Below are 19,092 nucleotides of genomic sequence, written 5' to 3'. Positions count from 1 at the left end.
TGCCACAGAGGAGTGTAGGGTTGTGTGGGACTGGCCTACAGGTCTGGCAGTGCCGAGAGAGGGTGCTTGTGCTTAGGGACAAGGTGGGGGCTGTGTGGAGATGCCTCCATCTGCACCCTGAAGAATGACTGTCCTGCTTCTCCAGTTAGACTGCACACAGACTATGTTGATTTTTCTGCAACTGGGCACTTTCCTTCCTCACCTCCTACCCTTTATTCCCTTGGGGACCAAGCAAAACAAGCCTAACCCCTCCTTCACACGACAATTCTTCTGGAATACAGTGATCAGTTTACAGAATGAGAAATTGGGAGCCAGAACAGACCCCGGTGGTACGGTGGCCAACAGATCAGGGTGTCCTCCAGACTCTTAAAGGCCTCTAATAACCTACTACCTCCTAATGCAGCTTGGGGGGGGGGGCCGACTCAATGAATGCTGATTGACTGGAAGACTGAGCAGGCCAGTTAGATTCCTGGCACCCAGAGACCCTAGGTCTGGTCGGATACCAAGAGAAGATGTCCCGGACCCCCAAATGCTCATAGAAATGGGCCGGAGGGAGGGACTGAGTCAATGTCTCCGGCCAATCAGAGAACCGGACCAGGAGGCCATTTGTCCCCAGCTGCCCTGAGGGAGGGAAAAGAGGGCAGCTGCCTGAGGCCTTGCTCCCTGTGACAATGGCAAGAAGTTGTGAGTTTGGTCATAACGTATAAAAAGCCCCTGAAAAGCGCCGTCATTTAGTCTTGGGTGCCATCGCTCAGCAGAGCTAATAAATCTTGCATGAGCAGAGCGGATTCTAATTTTCTAATATGAAAAGGCATTTGGATTGAGAGAGAGAGGGGAAGATAAAAGTGATTGAATCTCCAATAGCCCAGGTTACTGACAAGAAACATCCTGATGCGGACCCCCAAGAAGAATTGCTGTGGGCCTCAAGCCCCTCCGCCCCCCTTTTTCTGCATGATCCATCTCTAGCTCGTCTATTGACAAGACGTGGCTTTAAACACAGTTACACAAGTTATCATTTCTGCCTTTTGATCAATCTGAATTTTCAGGACAATTACCCTCTTAATCAATGATCGCTATCAGCAGCCCGGCAGCGAGGTAATCATGCCGCCAGGCCCGGACGGCGCGTGCATAGGCAATGAGGCTCTGGGAAGGGGCTCCCCTCCTCGCCGCCCCCACATCCTGGGGACCCGCTGCCCGCTGGGCCGGAGAGTGTGAAGGCCACTTCAAGGAGCCCCATGCCTGGCCGGGGGTGGGGGTGGAGGGGAATCTGTCCTGGCCCTGATAGGACATGTGGGGAGGACAGGATGGCTGGCTGGCGGGGCCTGGCCTCTGGGTCTGGGCAGCTTTTGAGCCAGACCCACCTGATTAGGGAGCAGGCCAATTAAGGCTACAGATTTACTACCCACCAGCCTGATGCATCTCCACATTTCTTCCTGCCATCATTCGGAGCTCCTAATGAGCCTAATAAAGCCCGTTTCCAATTAGGGGCCCAAACTATTAGGGTGAATAAGTGCGGAGGATGGAGAAATATTGGTTTTGCTAACCTCTAAAATGTGCTTGGTTTGGGAAATTCTTTTTCTTAAAGGGTCCCTGTTCTAGAGTGCCATCTCAGGGCCTGGCATCGCCAGGACCAGCTTCGTTAAAGACCTAGCAGCACCTAGTCAAAGCCTGGATGGCCTAGTCTGGGTGGCAGATCGCTGCGGGGCTACTCAGGGGCCCAGAGCCCTTCTCTGCCTCCAGAATCCCAGGCATGTCCCGCAGAGAAGCAGGACTGGCCCCACCATAGAGATCCCACCAAGGATCATCCTGTATATGTGACATTTAACCAGCACTGGGGCCTGGTCCCACCCCATGTGCAGCATCAGCAGACCTTGGGCGGGGGGGTGGGGGGGCAGACGTGTCAGCACCCTGCTTGGCTGGACCTCTGAGCTTCCAAGCCAGATCTTCTTCCCATAGGAAACTGCTCCAGCTGCTGCCCATTCCCCACAACATCCTGGTTCCCTCCCAAGGAGGCAGCACCTTCCTGGGGCCTAGCAGACAACCCTGATTCTCCCCTGCCCAGAGGGGAGAGGAGGTCATTACCCCCTGGCCCTAGGGAGGGGGAGGGTTTCGTTAAGCAGCTCAGCCATGTGCACTGGACAGATCGGATCCCCAGCCAGGCAGAGACCTTCACAGCTATGGTGCTGAGCTTCTCCTGCACCCGATTCCCATCCCTAAGCCCCTTTCCCAAGCCAAGGCCGGCTCAGGGGTCCCAACCCTCCTTGGCCAGGGACTATGCCTGGACTCTGATTCTCTCCCCCTCTGGCCTCCTTCCCCCCTCCCCTCCCAAAGGAGCCCCAGGATCCTGGCACCATGGGTCTGTGATTTGGGTGGAAACTGGAGGAAAGACAGAGCTGAAGAGGCCAGTCACTGCGAGGCCACTGGCCTAATAGACACAGATTGGACCTGGAGGGGCCCGGCCCTGGCATTGATTAATCAATGACTGGACGTGCCCCTGAAACACTCAGCAATCACACCAGATGAACACATTTCTCTTGGGGCTTGGGGCAGTCATGACAAACACAGAGAGCCCACCCAGCCTCTGCTGGGGCCTAGAGCTGCTCTGGTGACAGACAGGACAGAGAGAAGAGGTGAGCGGAGGCCCCCCGAGGGCAGGGCCCCAACAAATGGCTGGACAGAAGGGAACTGGACAGGTTCTCTTCCAGGGCCCTGGTGCCACGGCCTTCGGGGACCTGTGGGTGGGGAGAAGCCCCTGAAAGAGGCCAGCATCTCAGCCCATGTGACAGCCAACTTGTGTATCTTCCCCTCAAGATCCCAGTGGATGCTCCCAGGCTTGGGCATGGCCAAGGCCCTTCGCCTTAGGCCTCCCACAGGGCTCTCAGAGGCCAGCCTTGTCTCTTTCCCTCTGAGCTATAAAAATAAGATAAAACACCAGCCCTCACTATACACAGGAGGAATTCTTTCGACAGATAATGGGCATTTTATATCCTTTTATGACACTCCCCATCGGCAGCTGGCGTAATTACACTACAGTGAAAGCATAATATGCACATTGCATAACGAAGTCAGCCCTGGCCCCTCCTCCCCCACCTGCACTGAGCTGGTGCCCGCCTGCAGTCGTTAGGCAAAGCAAACAGCAGCCCTCAGGGGGCCAGTGCCAGGCCCCCGGGCTCTTCACACGGCAGATATTCAGCGCCTGTGAGTAGGACAGAAACAGGGAGATGCCCATCAGAAGGGGCTGGGGGCCAAGAGCTGAGCTTCAGCCAGCGCCCCGCTCCCGGATCAAGGTCACTGGGGCACAGGCTCCAACAGGTGTGCTCATGCCAAGCTGATGGGCTCTGGAGGCCTTGGGCAGAGGCTGGGTGTTACCTGGTGTGGGCATGGTACAGGAAAAGCCTGGACTGGATGATGGAGAGGCCTCTCCCCCAAGCACACATCACACACAACCAGGAGCTGAGTACCCTGTAAATTTGGACTCATTATAATGCCTAAGTAAAGGGTGGCAAATTCCCAGATTCTTTTTTTTTCTTTTTAAGAGAGAATACATTAAACCCTCCAATGTCTTATCTCTGCCATGCCATCCACCCTCACCTCAATACCTCAGAATCTGGACAGGGTCATCTCGTGCTGCCCAGCCGAGCCCAGCCAGGTCCCAGACCACTCTGGCAGGCTCTGCTCCTAAGTCACTGTGTGGCCTTGGACAAGTCCCCTCTGCCCTCTGGACTTCAGCACTTCCACCTGGATGGTAACCAGGCGATTCCAGTGGTCCCCTCAGAGAGCAGCGCGGGCACAGCAGGTCTGAGGAGGCTGCTGGGGCAGCCGTGCATGAGCACAGGAGTCCTGGCCAAGGAGAGGCGGCGAAGCTAAGCCCCTTGGCAGAGAGGCGGACATGTGCCCGGCCTACCCGCCCCCTGCCTGGGTGCCTCTCCAGGGACCAGGCCTGTCAGACACAGAAATGCGAGGGAACGGCAGCTAATGAACAGGGATACTGAGAAGCAGCCCTGTCTCCAGCTAATTTCGCAAGATTCCAATTAGAGTCTGAGGGAGGCAAAGGTCAGCCTTCTCAGGGCCCCCACACTAATGAAGCCGATGCCAGCTTCCCCTGGGCAGTACCCCACACCTCAAGCCAGCATGAAGTCAATCCCCCCTCGCACTCCAGACAGGACCGGGGGCTCAGGAAGGAAGGAAACAAGCATTTATTAAGCACCTACTAAGCGCCAGGCTGCACAAGTCTTATCTTATTTGATCCTCACAACAACCCTGGGAGGGAGGTGCTCCTGTTATCCCCCTTGTTAAGGGGATAAGTGACTTGCCCAGGCTCACACAGCTAGTAAGTACCAAGTGTCTGGGGCCAGATTTGAACTCAGATGCTTCTGAATCCAGGGCTGGGGCTTTATCCACTGCAGCACCTGGCTGCCCTCTGAGGCTGCATTTGAACACAGGTCTTTCTGACTCTAGGCTGGGTGCTCTGCATACCATGGCACCCCCTAGCGGATTGCAGGCGATGGGGCATTATGTGTGGACCGGGAGCATGGATGGTGACCTCCCCTGGGTGGTAAAGTGGGTAAGAGACAGGGTACATGGGTCTGGAAAGGTGGGTGAGAGCCAGATGGTGGAGGACTTGAAATACCCAATAAGGGATTCGTCTTTTGGTCTGAGAGACAACAGGGAAGCCTTGAGGCTTCTTGAATGTGCTCCAAACTGGTGGCTGAGCTGAGGATGGCCAACCCCACAGCCACCGCGATACTCTGGGGGTGATGTGATGGGGGGGCTCGGCGGAGTCTCAGAGAGGGCTGACCTCCGGGGGACAGGGGCAGCATCAAGGAACAGGACTGAACCCACACATCTGTATGGTCTGGCGGCCCATTAGAGCCCACCACGTTTAAGGTCTCCAGTGGAGTGCCATGGGGCTCTACTTATGGAGACGTGCTCCCTAGCATCTTTTTTTTTGGGGGGGTGAGGCAATTGGGGTTAAGTGACTTGCCCAGGGTCACACAGCTAGTACATGTCAAGGGTCTGAGGTCGGATTTGAACTCAGGTTCTCCTGAATCCAGGGCTGGTACTTTATCCACTGCACCACCTAGCTGCCCCTTTGGGACATTTATGAAGAGACAGGTTTGGGTAAGATGCTCCCAAGGTCCCCTCCACAGCTAACTGGGTGTAAACATGAAGATCTTGGGCTTTGGGGGGCAGCCTCCCTATCTGCAGAGGCCCCGCGGGTGGCACCAGGGAGGGGGCAGCACAGCTACCCTCTGCAGAGGTCACAGGAGGTCTGTATACTGGCTGGACTGAATCTAGAGAAGGGAGCCAGGCCAGCAGGAAGACTGGAAACTGTGCAGGGCCAGGAGAGCCCAAGCCCGTAGGAGACCAAGGGGGCACATGCCCACAGTCACGTCATGGGAGCTGATTCAACCCTGCATGAAGCATTCCTCCCTAGGGGTCACCTCGCCTCTCCTGGACACCTCTGGGGACCCCTCGATCTGTAAAGGACCAAGGACTTCAGGAAACTGAGGTTTGGGGAGGCTAAGTGACTGGCCCAGGGTCACATGGCTAGCAAGGGTCAGAAGCGAGTCTGGGGCTAGGGCCAAGGCAGCGCTCAACAGCCAATGAAGGACAACTGGAGAGGCCTTCGAGCCCCCAGCCTGGCCACCCTGGACCTTCTGCCCAGCCCCTCTTATTCAGTGCCTTCTCTCATAATTGCCTCCCATTTATCCTGCATGGAGCTTGTCTGCATATATTTCTACACGTATTTATTTTCTTCTCCATTAGAATGTAAACTCATTACAAGCAGGGATTATTTCAGTTTGGCTGGATCATGGAGTGTGGGAAGGGGAATGGTGTCCAATGGGACTAGAAAGCTAGACTGGGGGCCGGGCTGTGAAGGGCTTTGAATGCTAAGGAGGGAAGTTGTCTGTGATCCTAGAGGCAAGAGGGAGCAACTGGGGTTGCCGGAGCAGGGGCATGTAGGTTGCATGATGTTTGCTCACTGAATGATTAAGTGAGAAGAGATTCAGAGAGAAGCCCAGAGCTGTTCAGGGTGCTGTACAATTGCCCAAATGCATCCCAGCCCACTCCCTTCCTCCTAATTTTGGGCTGCCCACTCAGCTCGGACAACTGGCATTCTTCCTCTCCCCGGCTATTCCTGTGTGCGCTGTGGGGTCAAACTCCTCTGAGTGACCACAGACCACTTCCAGAAGGCTCTCTGCACGTACTAGGCCCACCTCACACTGAGCTGAATCTCCACAGCTCAATTACCATTTACGGGTGGTCTAAAAATCAATGGGGGGGTGTTTGGGCAGCCATATCCCCTTCTCCAGTCTACCCTTCTGCCCCCATTCTGACCCCAAGCTCAGCCCTTTTCCCTGGCTCTAAGGTGCTCCGTGATAGTCCATAAACTGGGATTACTCTGAAGAGGGAAAAGGGCAGCAGAGAGAGAGGAATTCCCAAGCTTCTTTGAAGCTCCCTAAGCACCTAGAACATAGGTTCTAGTCCCACCCAAGGCTTCTCCCTAAGCACCCAGCAGTTAGGTCCCACTCCTTCCCCAAATTACTTTGTGCGTGTTTGTATCTATTTTGTCTTGACTTCTGTGTACAAGTTGTATCCTCCCAGTGGAAAGTTAGCCCGCTGAGAGCAGCGAGTGTGGGCTCTTGTTTCTGAATCCAGAGCACTTACTATCTGCTGACCTGGATTAAATACCCACCATCTATATTACAGGACAACTGGCTCACTTTCTGCTGGTCCCCAGACAAGAGTACTCCATCTCCTACCTCCATGCCTTTGCATGGGCTGTCCCCCACGTCTGGAATTCACCACCTCCTTCCCTTTTCCCTCGTCTTAGAGGTTGTTAGGCAGGCTGGAGGTTGACTGGAGGGTTCAGCGTGTGACTGTTTTTGTCTGAAGGTTAGGCCAACTGGCTGCCGAGGCCCCTTCCAACCCCAAGCTTCCTTCAAGGCCCAGCTACCGTACCACATCCTACTGTTAGGGTCCTAATCCCCCTCACTGTTCACGATGTCCTTCCTAAAACAACCATTTGTTTGCTGCCATGTTCCCTAGCACAGAAGAATTTAAGTTTTGTTGAAAAGGCCTATTTGCTGTTTTGACTTTTGTCCTCCGTCCCTAGCAAAGCCCACGGCACATAGGGAGGAGGCGCTTAATGAAGCCGTGTGGGATTGGGTTTTGCCCCCGTGCATTGGCACCACAGCAGCAGAAGGGGCCTCACAGGATTGAACTGTTATGGCAAAAGACTTCATCCGCTTGTGATGGCTTCATCAGCCTTGCTAGACAAAGACAGATTGGTGTTCAGATAGCATTTACAGGCTGTTTGTAAGGATGTCCTTGAACCCTTTTCAGCATGATAGAACCTGACAGGGCTGGCACCATGCTGGTGTAGTCCTGGAAAACCCAAGGTCACCTCCATGCTAGGGAGTGTAGGGACGTAAGGATATAATTTCTGCTCTTAAGGAGTTTGTGATCTAGTGGGGGTAGGAGAGGCAGTAAAGAAATGTGTGTACAAATAGCTATAATATATATTAATATGTAGCCCCCTCCCCACCTGACTCTTACTTCAAATGACAGGCTGGGTCCCTAAAGGACAGCTAGATTTCTTCTCCCCTTAGGATTCCAGGAGTCCTCTACAGGGGTGAAATTTCTAGTTCTGTTGCTCCTGAGCCCCCACTGGTGTGGTCCCCATTGATTATCAGACAGAACTGATGAGACTTTAGAAAAGATATTTACTAAGCAGTTACAGCAAAGATAGTTGATATGGAAACAATCCCCAAACCAGAAGCCCACTCACTTATTGCACACACAAGATCCATGGGGGAGGCTGATCTCTAAAGATGTATGTGGTTAAAGTCAAAACTTAGGTGGAGCTCTTTCCTAGGCTCTGAGGGTTAATGAACTTGTGGAATCCTGAAGCTGCCTTTCCTTGATGCACCTAAATTGTCCGCAGTGTCTCTTACGTTCATATGCTACTGGCTCCAGTGACTACTCATTTCAGATTTTATGACCTTTCAAAGTTCACAAGGTCATCAGCTGGTTAATGGAGGGGAGAGAGAAACTTGATTCCCTCTCACCAAGGGTAATTTCTTCTTAGGAGTTCTTTACCACTGGATTCAATCATTACCACTCAATTCATGATTCCAAACTGGTTTACTGTGTTGTGCATAAGCCCAGAGATGTCTGATTTTATTTGAGTCAATCACAAATTATTTCTTCTTAGTATATCTTTATTCAGTGTTTCAAAGCACTTCATTCCTCCTAAAATAATTTAGGACTTCTAGCACCTAGTTTGCACTTTTTAATGACTGACTCTGAATCTTCTATGTTTACACTAATTGCGGTAGGGGTAGTACAAAGACATTTTTCAGGATGGATAAAATAACTACTATGGAGGGAAGGCAGAGCTACTCAAACTCAACTCTCATTTTGCTTTTGTTTCCTCTGTTCTATCCCTCCAGTTTTGGAACCATGAAGCCAGATTAAATCAACTCTGCCACTGTTCATGGATAGGTGTGTCAAGCTATTTCTCCACGGTCTCACTCACCATCCACTCCCCTATTGTCTCTCCCATTAGAATACACTCTCCTTGAGGACAGGGGGTGTCTATGCTTTTTGTAAGCCTAGTGCTCAGATAGTGATTGGCACATAGGAAGCACTTACATCCCCCCAGTCATTCATTCATTTTTGGACTAGGAAAAACAGAACAAAATGGCTACATACATAACCTAATGAGCTGGAAGTGTTTCCCAGACACAGAGAAGCCTATTTTGACAATGTGCAGGGTGAACTACAGATTCTAATACAAGGAGGCAAATTTGGTACCACATCCATCCCTAAGCCCTGGTGAGAAAGAGTGGCAGAGAAGTACAGTCTATTAAGATACAATAATATAAAGAAATCCAGGAAGCAGGGGGGAAAGAATGGTAGGAGAACTTTGGGTGACAAGCAATCTCGTTAGTGGGGTCTGCAATAGACTGCCTAGACAGAAAAGGAGGAAGATGAGAAATCCAGGAAACAGATCACAAGCCTGGCATGATACATGATACAATAGTGGTCTGTGTGTGTGTGTGTGTGTGTGTGTGTGTGTGTGTGTGTGTGTGAGACACACACACAGAAAGAGAACACACAAAAAGGGGATTCAATTATCCAAACATCTGAATTCCACCCCCACTTAATTCTAGTACCTTCTTTTAATTATTTTCTATTTATCCTATATACAAGCTTGTCTGTACATATTTGCTTGTTGTCTCCCCCATTAGACTGTGGGCTCCTTGAGGGCAGGGACAATATTTTGCCCCTTTCTGTATGCCCAGCAATTAACACAGTCCCTGGCATAGAGGAGGTACTTAATAAATGTTTGCTGGGTAACACCAGCTGAGCTCTCTGTCCCAAAGTAGTAGAGCTAACAATGACTTGACTTGAGTTAAAGACAGTTAATGATGATTTCACCCTTCAAAAGGCAGAGGAATCAATCAATCACCAAGAATTTCTTAAGTCCAGCTATGTGCTAAGCACTGAGCTAAGCATACGGGAGACACAGGGACTGTTTCTGCCTTTCTTTGTATTGCCCAGCACTTAGCACGGTCTACTTAGCAAATGCTTGTTGCCTGACACCTGGGATCTGAACCTCACAAACAAGGAGGAATGGTTTTTGAGGCAGAGACACGGGAATCTTCAGGGGAAGAATCCCCTCCACGTTAGACCGTGTGACAAAGAGAATACTGGGGCTGAGGTGACACATGAGCTGGATCTGGAAAGAGGAAATTTCAAAGGATTCTGAGGAAAGGTAAGCAGTGCCCTAGACTAAAACCCTAAAGGGCAAGTCAGTCCAGGCTGAACCGAACATCCTAAGGATGAAATTCTGAAGAGATAAAGTGGAGTCATCCTGACAAAGAGGGAACAGTGAGAGGCATGCAGAGACTCAAAGTGCAGCCCAGGGAACTCATCCCCACCAGGAAATGGGAGCAGGGGAAGGTGACAGAACGAATACAAGAGCAAAGATGGTCCTATCAGGATGGAGGACAGGGGGAGAAAGCTCTGACTGAGCTGAGGCTGGTGGGGGTCCCATCTAAGGACCACAAGAAGAGCTGCTTTTCAGTGGTACTGGGCAAACCTGCTCCCTTCCCTTACTGCCCAAGGGGGACTTAATATGTTCATCAGGGGATAAACACTTCAGAGGATCCTGGACTTGGCCCTGAAAGAGGGCTCAGGGACCCTTCAGTCCAAACTTAAGGAGAACAAGAACTCCTCCTACAGCACCCCCTTAAGGGTCCCCCCTGTAAGGGGACATCCAGCCTCATGTGGGAGGCCTCCAATGAAGGGGGGTCACTACCTCCCCAGGCACCCACCCTGCTCTGGGGCAGCTCTCAGGGCTGGGAAGGCCTTCCTGTACCAAGTCCCAATCTGGATGGAGAGCCAGAAAAGGAGACCAAGAAGAAGCCGGAGTCACACTACGGTGTCTGGAGAAGGGGGTGATGGATGGTGTCCAAGGCTGCAGAGAAGGTGAGAAAAGGCCAGAAGTCAGAGGGCAGGATCGACAGCAAAGAAAGTGGAGGGCCTTCTCTCCCACGACTAAGCCTGCTCTTGATCTTCAGCTTCCTCGACCAGTCCAAACACAGCATGATCCCAAAGCCTCCCCACCCCCAACACGTTCTCCTGCTTATCAGGCCACATGTGGCCTGGGCAAGGGCTGAGGATGGTGGGCGCCCCGCCCCCTCTGGTTTTGTGGTCCAAGATGCTATGGGCTTCCTTGGATGCTACAGGATGCCACCGAATGAGGGCAAACTTGGACTCCCCTGCAATACCCCAGATCCTTTGGGCTCTACTCCTACATACCCCTCTTCTTGCACTCGGCACAAAATCTAGAATGTTGGGCCTGGAGTCACGAGGGTCTGGGTTCAAGTTCCACCTCAGACAATAAACCGTATGACCCTGGGCAAGTCATACCCCCTGAGCCTGCGTCCTCACCCATAAATGGGGATAGTAACTGCACCCACCCCCAGTCTGGTTTAATGGCTATAAGGTGCTTTGCAATCCTTACAGCATGAGCTCTGCTTATTACCACTACTTGTAGGCTGATCTTTTGGACCCAAGCACATGACTTGACATTCGTTTCTACTGAATTCCATCTTCTCAGATCCGCCCAAACACCCTAAGCTGCTGTGGCCGAGCTCAATGGATGACGAGGTCTCTTCCTTGGCCCTAGGACCCCGCACCCGTGCAAGAGGCCCCATTATTAATACAACCAGACTCTGGTTCAGTGGCGCGGCTCGGGCTCTGGGTGGCAGCCGCCTTCCCAGATGGGAAGAAGGCTGCTAGGAATGCCTCGGGAAGGGATAGAAGAGCAGGCCTTTCGGAAACGGGCCACAGCCAGGTCAACCCTCAGAGTCCATGCTCACTGATAATTCTGTGCCTAGGGGCCCTCAGTCCAGGCGAGGCTGAGCGAGGAGCAGGGAGGGAAGACGCCACTCTGGGCTGGCCAGAGACCACACACTGAGTGGGAAAGGGCGAGGAACATTCCCTTGCTTGAGGTCGGTTCTTCCTGGACCCTGAAGGGCTGAGGGGCTGCCATGGGGCTCTGTCCTTCAGAGGATTTATGGGAGGTCGGGGGGGGGGGGCTGGGGCGGGGGGCACAACCACAATGAAGTGGTGCAGTAACAAGTCTCTCCCACCAGAGGGAACAGGGAAGTCTATCTCCTAAGACCTGGACATGTGTCAGGGACCCCTGGGAACTTCCTGCACTCGGGTTCCCAGAGTCTAGGAGTTGGAAGGACCCTCAGAGGCAGAGTCCAGACCACACCACACCACAAAGAGTCGCCTCTCTGACAGCGCCAACAGGCCATCGTCCCAGGTCTGCTCCAGAGCCTTCGGTGCAGGCTGCTCCTTCCACTCTGGGAAAGCTCAGATCATCGGGCACCTTGCTCTGACCCAGTCCCAAACATCAATTCGGCAGCTCCCCGCCCCCACCTCCCCACTCATTTCCCCCAGCTCCTGGTTCTGCCCTCTGGGGCCAAGCAGAACAGCATAACTAATTCCTACATCATTTCTTCTCCAGCCCAAATAGCCTTGTGGGCATGATCCTTAGGCCCTTCCCCAGTCTGATGCTCTGTTTCATCAACACCCCTTTAAAACGGTGACTCCCAACAGGTCACCAGCCCCTTCATCTTAAGACTGTATCATGGCCTCCCTAAAAAACCTCCAGCAGCTCCTTATCGTCTTTAGGATAAAACTGTAATTGCTCAGCTGGGCATTTAAAATCCGTCATAATCTGGCCAACCTTGCCAGACTTATTTCACACGACATCTCCTTCAGGCACTCAATGTTTCAGCCAAATTCGATGGTCTCCAACCTAGGACTCCCATCTCCCACCTCCGTGCCCCCTGCTCCCCCAGGCTCAGCCTGGATGACCGGGCTCTGAGGCTGGGTAGCGGGCACTCTGACAGCACAGGCAGGGCAAGGTGGGCACTGCCTTTACTGGGTACTCACCCTCCTGCCCCTCCTCTTAGGATATGGCCCCTTCCTGCCGCCTGTGATCCAGGGGTCCCTTTTCTAGCCCTGACAGAAAGGTATTTCTGCCCCACAGATTATAACTCACTCTGGGCTATTATTCGGCTCCCCAGCCCCGGCCCTGCTGCATTCAGTCCAAACATAATATCCTTCATGCATATATTATCTGTCTCCCTATTATCTGGAATCATTTCGGAATTAAATTTCAGCCCTGCAATATTGGCTCCAAGAGCGGCTCGCTTTATGGGCTAGTCAAAGGTTAGAATACCAATCAAAATAACACTGCCGATGCAGCGAGACATTTTAATATTCCAAAACCCGGTAATTGTAAAAGGACATAATATTTTTTCCCTGATTACCCCAAAGGCAACACATGTTAACAAGGCAAGGGAAGGAGTGAAAGAGATTGCAGAGTTCAGACAGCTGTTCAACGACGACACATTTAAAGGAGAAGAACGAGAAGGCTCCTGGTCGGGACAGGCCGGCCATCCCTGGCCCTGCTCAGACCCTGCCCGGGCTGCCAGCAAGGGGAGAGTGGGCCCCTCTTGCCTCCAGTCAGGAGACCTGCCCCATGCTGGCTGCCAACTAGACCCTGGGCCAGCCCTTCCCATGCTCCCATCCGTCAAAGGAGCCGCTCCTCCCCACCCAGAGTCCCCAGGAAGAGAGCACCAGGGCTGAGGCAGGGCTCATGGCAGGTGCCCCACAAAGGGGCACAGAAGGACTCGTGTGCCCCTCATTTCTGGGGACACCCCATCCTCAGTTGGCCATCAGCCCTGGGTGTGGGCAACCCCAAGACAACCAGAGGGAGCCCTGGGTCAGGCCCAGAGGGTCCAGGAATGTCCAAAAACTGCCAACTTTTTAAAGGTCTCTGGGGCCAAGGAGAGGGAGCTAAAGACCTTTGGAAAGGTGGGCAGGGCTCTGGCTCTGGCATAAGGAGGCTTGGGTGCCACTGCGGCACCTCTGTGTCTCTGGGAAATCGTCTCCCCTCGTTAGGCTTCCGACTCCACCTTTATAAGACAGGCTGGCTGGGCTAGGTGCCCACTGGGCTTCCCCTTTCTGTGAGCCCCCTCTTCTCACTTAGGTTCAAAAGCCCCGAGCTCTCTGGGATCTGAACTCTCCAGTGGGGCACGCAAATCTCCCACTTTCCCCTACCAGGGCTCACCTGCACCAGCTAAGGAGCCTCACAGGTCACTACCCTCTGGGGCTTTCTCTGTAACACAATTTGTTACAGAATAAGGGATCAGTGCTAAGAGCATCAGCTGCTCCCACTGCTGGGCCACTAGGTGGCGCAATGGGCAGAGCCCCAGCCCCAGCCCCAGCCTAGGGAAGCCCTGAGTTTGAATCCTGCTGCAGGTCAGTGCCCTCCCCTCTCTCAGCCTCTGCTATAAAACCAGCACAACAGTGGGGCTGCTGTGAGGATCTGACAAGATACAATCTTGTTAACAAACCTCAAAGGGACAGAAATGTGTGAGCTCTCTGTCTCTTGTTCTTAAGATGGGGGAAGCAAGGACAGTGACCTGGGCAGGATTGGAACCCAAGACTCCCGACTCCCCAACCCAGGGCTACTTCCACAAGGACAGTGGGCAGTGTGGGTCCTGGCTGTTTTCTGCCAGGACCATTTAGACATCCCAATAGGGCATCAGGATGCCAGAAAACTCTGCTGCCACCGTGGCACTGGCCCAAAGTGAGGCAGGGCACATCTGGACCCTGGGCAGGTGAGGGGGTAGGGGAGTCAGGCCGGCCACGGGCAAAGAGCAACCACACTGGCCCTGGGGGGCCCAGAGGGCTGGGTTCACATCATGCCACAGTGACTGTTCACTCTGGATTCGTGATCACTCAGTGACATTACAAATGTCAGCAGGCACAACTACCTCCAGCACTGGGGTTGGGAATGAAAGATCAGACATAAGACATGTGCATCCTTCATGGCTGCCAGGGGCCTTGTTGTGCTCTGCAGTCTGTTTGCCCTTTGCTAAGTCCCCTCCTCTCAGTTCCCAAGACTCCCCCTGGGAAATCTAGGCCAGGAGTCCACCTTAGAACTAGGCCCAGCCCAGCTCTGCTCAAGTCCTCCAGCCCATAGCTGCTCCTTTGTGAGGGAGATGGGGAAGTTGCCCCCCAATGCCTGCAGCTCCCAACAAGTTAACCTCCATAGTCCCAGGGCCGGCAGAGCCCACCCCCTCATGCCCTCTTGGGTGCTCTGCCTAGGTCTACTCAGAGAACCCATCCTTCCTACTACTGCCAACCATGCTGGGCTGCCCGTGGCACCCCCCACAGGGGAGGAGGCAGAAGCATGCTAAGGATAAGCCTGAGTTTGGGGGTGGGGGCAGGTCAGAGGGTACACGAGGAAGCCTAGGGGACAGAGTCATGGAAAGTGATCCCTCTGAGCCTCTGTAGCCAGGACTGAGGGGCAGGAGATGAGGTTGCCACCATAAGCACCACTCTACCCCACCCAGGCTTTCTACCAGGTGCCCACTGGCACTCCCTGCCTTCGTGTCCACCCACCTGAAAGTGGAATGAACTTTACAGGACAATCATTCACGGTTGGTGTGGCTGAGCGCCTGCTGGGCCTGCAGGGCCACCCATCTGTCGAGGCCCCAGATCGACTCTGACAGCCCAGGATACCCAGCACCCCCCCTCAGTGGCAGCCGGCTGGGGATCCCACTCACCTCCCCCATCTGAGAGAGCGTCTCAGAGTAAACGCTATCACCTCCTCACCCCCACAAAAGCACACGAATGTCCCTCCCAAAGCAAAGCACCAGCGCCCCAAATGCCCCAGAGCGGAGGCCCATCTGACCTGGCCCACTCTGGCTCCCTAGTGACTCAACACTGAAAACCCACCCTCGCTTACTGCCGGCCTCCCCTCCCAGGCCCATGGGCCACATTCCCCAGTCCAGGCAACTGACCTCGCTGTTCCCCCCACACGGCTCCCTGTCCCATCTCCTGCTGGTCACTTAACTGATCGACTGCAAGAATCAGACCTTACAACGGGCACAGTAAGTACTCAAAGTGTGTGTGTGGGTGCTTGTGTGTGTGCACATGTGCACACCCACCTCGTAGCACATACCTTGGCCAGCCAAGGATGAGGACCTGCTCCACAGCCCCCAGACCCAGAGCTGCCCTGCACAGCCTCCCCAGCCTCCGGCCCGTCCACACGCCACAGCCAGTGACCCCTCTTCTGCCCTGTCCAGGCCTAAGCCAGCACAGCCCTGGTACCTGGCCAAGGCACCCAGGCAGCCAGGCTCCCAGCTCCTCCCCTGACTGGCTGGCAGCTGTACAGGGAAAGGCCCCTTTCCCGACTGTCTCACCGGCCCGGCCGCCTCAGCCTCCTGAGCCCTGGAGCCATCTCTGAGACGCTGAGCTCTGACAGGCGGCCGTTAGCTCAGCTTGGCTACTCCCCAGCAGCGTCCCCAAGGCCCTCCCCGGCTTCCTTCTGCACCTCAACTTTCCCTCATCTAAACTCCCAAAGGGCAGGGCAAGAGGAAGGGGAGGGCTGTATTTGTATCCCTAGTGCTTAGCCTGTCCATCCCTCCGTCCGTCCCTCTGTCCATCCATCCGTCCATCCATCCCTCCACCCACCCACCTATAGAGAAAACAAGGGCCTGGAGTCAGGAAGACCTGAGCCCAAATCCAGCCTCACACACTAGCTGTGACTCAGGGCAGCTCACTTCACCTCTGCCTGCCTGAGTGTGAAGCTCAAAAGAGATATCTGTAGAGTGCCTGGCAAGCCTTAAAGGCATTTAGATATGTGGGTGGGTCTGGAGTCAAAGGGCCTGGGCTCAAACCCCAGCTCAGTCACTTGCCACCTGTGTAACTGTGGGAAGGTCGTTACCCCTTTATGAGCCTCAGTTTCCTTATCTGTAAATGAGGGGGTTCATGTAGAGAGTCTCAGAAGGCCCCACGACCCTGTGAGCTCGGTCTGCACACCTCAGGGAGAGCCCCTGAGCCCTCCCACCCCTCCAGAGTCTTTCTGCCCACATGGGCTGGGCCCTCATGGAGAGCCGCGCCTCCCTGCATTCCCAGCACGGCCAGGCCTTGCTGCTGGAGGGAGGCCAAGGGCACTTGGATAGGGAGCTCAGATGTGCCCCCGTCCATGATGTATACCCCAACAAGTCAAGCCCCACACAAACAGACACCGGGCCAAGGGTAACAACAGTGGCAGTGCCTGCAGTGAGGGAGGCAGATCCAAGAGTCCAGCACCTCCCACAGAAGCCTTTCCCCATGTTGGGCCCATGGCAAGGTGGTCCTGCATCCCATCTGAGGGAAGCCCAGTTCTTCAGCCCCCAGTGCCCAGAGGTTTGGGGTGTGACATCCTGCTTCCTCCAGCCCGGCTCCCTGGGGGCGCCAGAGGCAGGGCCGACCAGTTCAGCTCCAGCCCACTCCCCACACGCAGAAAGCACTCAGGTGACCAACCAGAGCTAGGGAGGAGGAAGAGGAGGAGACAGAGAGAGGAAGAAAAGGAAAAAAGCCAGGGTGGGGAAAGAGGAAGCCTCTACAGGAGGAATGGAGGAACGGAGCCCGTGCCCACCACCAAGGCCGAGGCCCCCCAGGCATGCACAAGGAAACATAGGTACCTTTTTCAGGTTAATCCACTGCTTGAAGTAATCAGCCACTGGCAAGCCCAGGTACTGGCACTGCCCAGGCAGCCTGCAAGAGAAGAGAGAAAACAGGTTGAGAGCTGACCGATGAGAGAGCGCGGACTGTGGGGGCCCTTCTGGGAGGCGGCCCGTGCTCCTGAATGAGCAGGGGGACACTGGGCTTCCAGGAGGAAGAGAGCCCAAGGATCAAGGGAAGGACTTGACATGAGCCCCACTGGCAAAGTCAAGCCAGGTAGCGGACTTGGCTCAGGTGGGGGGGGGCAGGGGCCACTGCCTCGCAAAGGGACTAAGATGACTGCATTGTCTTCTACCCCGACCCTCGGGGCCCATCCACTCAAGCGTGTGGAGATGGGAGTCTGTTTCCTTTACAGGACAGCAGCAAGGGCACCTGCATAAGTGGGAGAGTATGTGCATCCAATTCCTAGCAGAAAGAAATCTTCGCTACCCCATATTCAACAAGCCACCAACCTCTTGGAGGGTGCCTCCCCTTCGAGGCCACCACACCTCCATTCTACTTTGGGACGGTTCTCTTGGCTGGAAGGGGCTCTTTGCCATGCCCCACCTCCTCCAGTGCATTGGTTACTCATCCCTCCTAGTCGCGTGTTGTCTATGAAACCTGCCATCTCTGGCTTCATCAAGATAAGGGTGTTGTTAAACGGCACAGGGTTGACCAAGCACAGACCCCTGGGGCGCTCCATGGAGACTCGGGGCCAAGATGATATGAGCCACTCAGAATGATTCAACTCAGCCGCTGAACTAGTTCTGAAACCACGGTCTGGCCAATCTCTGTCTATCCAATGCTTTGGGAAGGTCAACTATCTCCTGCAGCATTGTCCTAGCCAGGCTGGCAGGACGCTTCCAGGATGTAGCTGGGCTGTTGCCCTCTCTAGAGGCATACCAGGAATCCTGGTCGAGCGCCCGGGCCTAGAGCCTGCAGATTGGGGCACAGTGCCTTTCTGTGGCCCTTTGCTGGTCCTGCCATCTCTCCTTCTCCTAGTCTCTGCCATCTTTAAGATGGCCCTCGCCGAGGCTGCCAGTCCTTTCAGTACCAGGTCACATGGGCCAGGTGACTGGACCTCCCAGGGCATGCCTTTCCCATGAGCCTTTTGGGTTCCGTCCTTCCCACTTCAAAGGTCTCTTGTCTGGAGAGATGGAGGCAGCTCTGCCTGTCGTGTGTGTGGCTGCTGTCACCCCGGCCCCCCGGAACATCAGTCCCCATCCTTTTTTAGTTTGAAGCCCTTCCCTCTCCTCCTCTCCCCTCTTATGCCCCTCCTTTCTCCCCCCCTCACCGCACAGAGTCCTTAATTACAGCTCACATTTCTTTGGAGCTTTAAGACAGGCAGCCTCTTATAGAATCCTCTCCTCGAGGCTTCCCCCAAACCCCATAACGTATGCATCCTCATCAGGATGACTGCTCCCATTCTAGAGATGAGGACACTGAGGCTCAGAGAAATGAGGGCACCTACCCAGGATAGCTCAGTGCCCCCTGGGACACCCAGCTGCCTCCCCAGGCTAGGATGTCATGTGCTCCAGGTCACTTTCCTAGATTCTAAGAACAAGCTACCTCCTCAGAAGGGCTGGCATTTAACCATCTGTGCACCCGCTCACACCATCCATAAGAGGAGCTGCTCTTGGAGGGCAGGAACCGTTTCCCTTCTGAGTTCATGTCCTCGGGGCACAGTAGGCCTGCTGCAACAGGCCACAGGCAGAATGCAGAAGGAGGGACTCAAGTCTCAGGGGCAGGAAGGAGCTGGGGCTGGATGACCCTGAATAAGCCTCTTCTCTTTTCAGTGAGCACCCTAGGAAATCCTTCAAGAGGAAAACGGCTAAGAAGTTACCACTCCTGCAATGATGAAGGGAGTTTCCTCCTCTGGGAGGGCCCTACACCAATAAGATTCCAGGTACAGCCCCTGCCCCAGCCTTTGCCAAGGGGAAGGATGGAAAACAAAGCACCAACGAACAGCAAATTGAGTCAGACCCAAGAGGAGGT

The 19,092-nt window shown here is 54.3% G+C and overlaps 1 protein-coding gene across 3 annotated transcripts in view; it reads right to left on the bottom strand.

Annotated features, from left to right (window-relative positions):
• The window catches only part of ERI3 (ERI1 exoribonuclease family member 3), a 171,395-nt gene that overhangs the window by 67,482 nt on the left and 84,821 nt on the right, over positions 1–19,092 (bottom strand). For all 3 annotated transcript variants that reach the window (XM_044001876.1, XM_044001877.1, XM_044001875.1), the window contains exon 6: positions 17,079–17,151. In XM_044001876.1, the coding sequence (XP_043857811.1) occupies positions 17,079–17,151 (73 nt within the window). The remainder of the gene's footprint in view (positions 1–17,078; positions 17,152–19,092) is intronic.

The sequence above is a fragment of the Dromiciops gliroides genome, chromosome 4 (assembly GCF_019393635.1).
Source record: "Dromiciops gliroides isolate mDroGli1 chromosome 4, mDroGli1.pri, whole genome shotgun sequence".
Lineage (NCBI taxonomy): Eukaryota > Metazoa > Chordata > Mammalia > Microbiotheria > Microbiotheriidae > Dromiciops > Dromiciops gliroides.
Note: the sequence above shows the minus strand (reverse complement) of the source record. Positions and strands in the feature narration are given on the sequence as shown.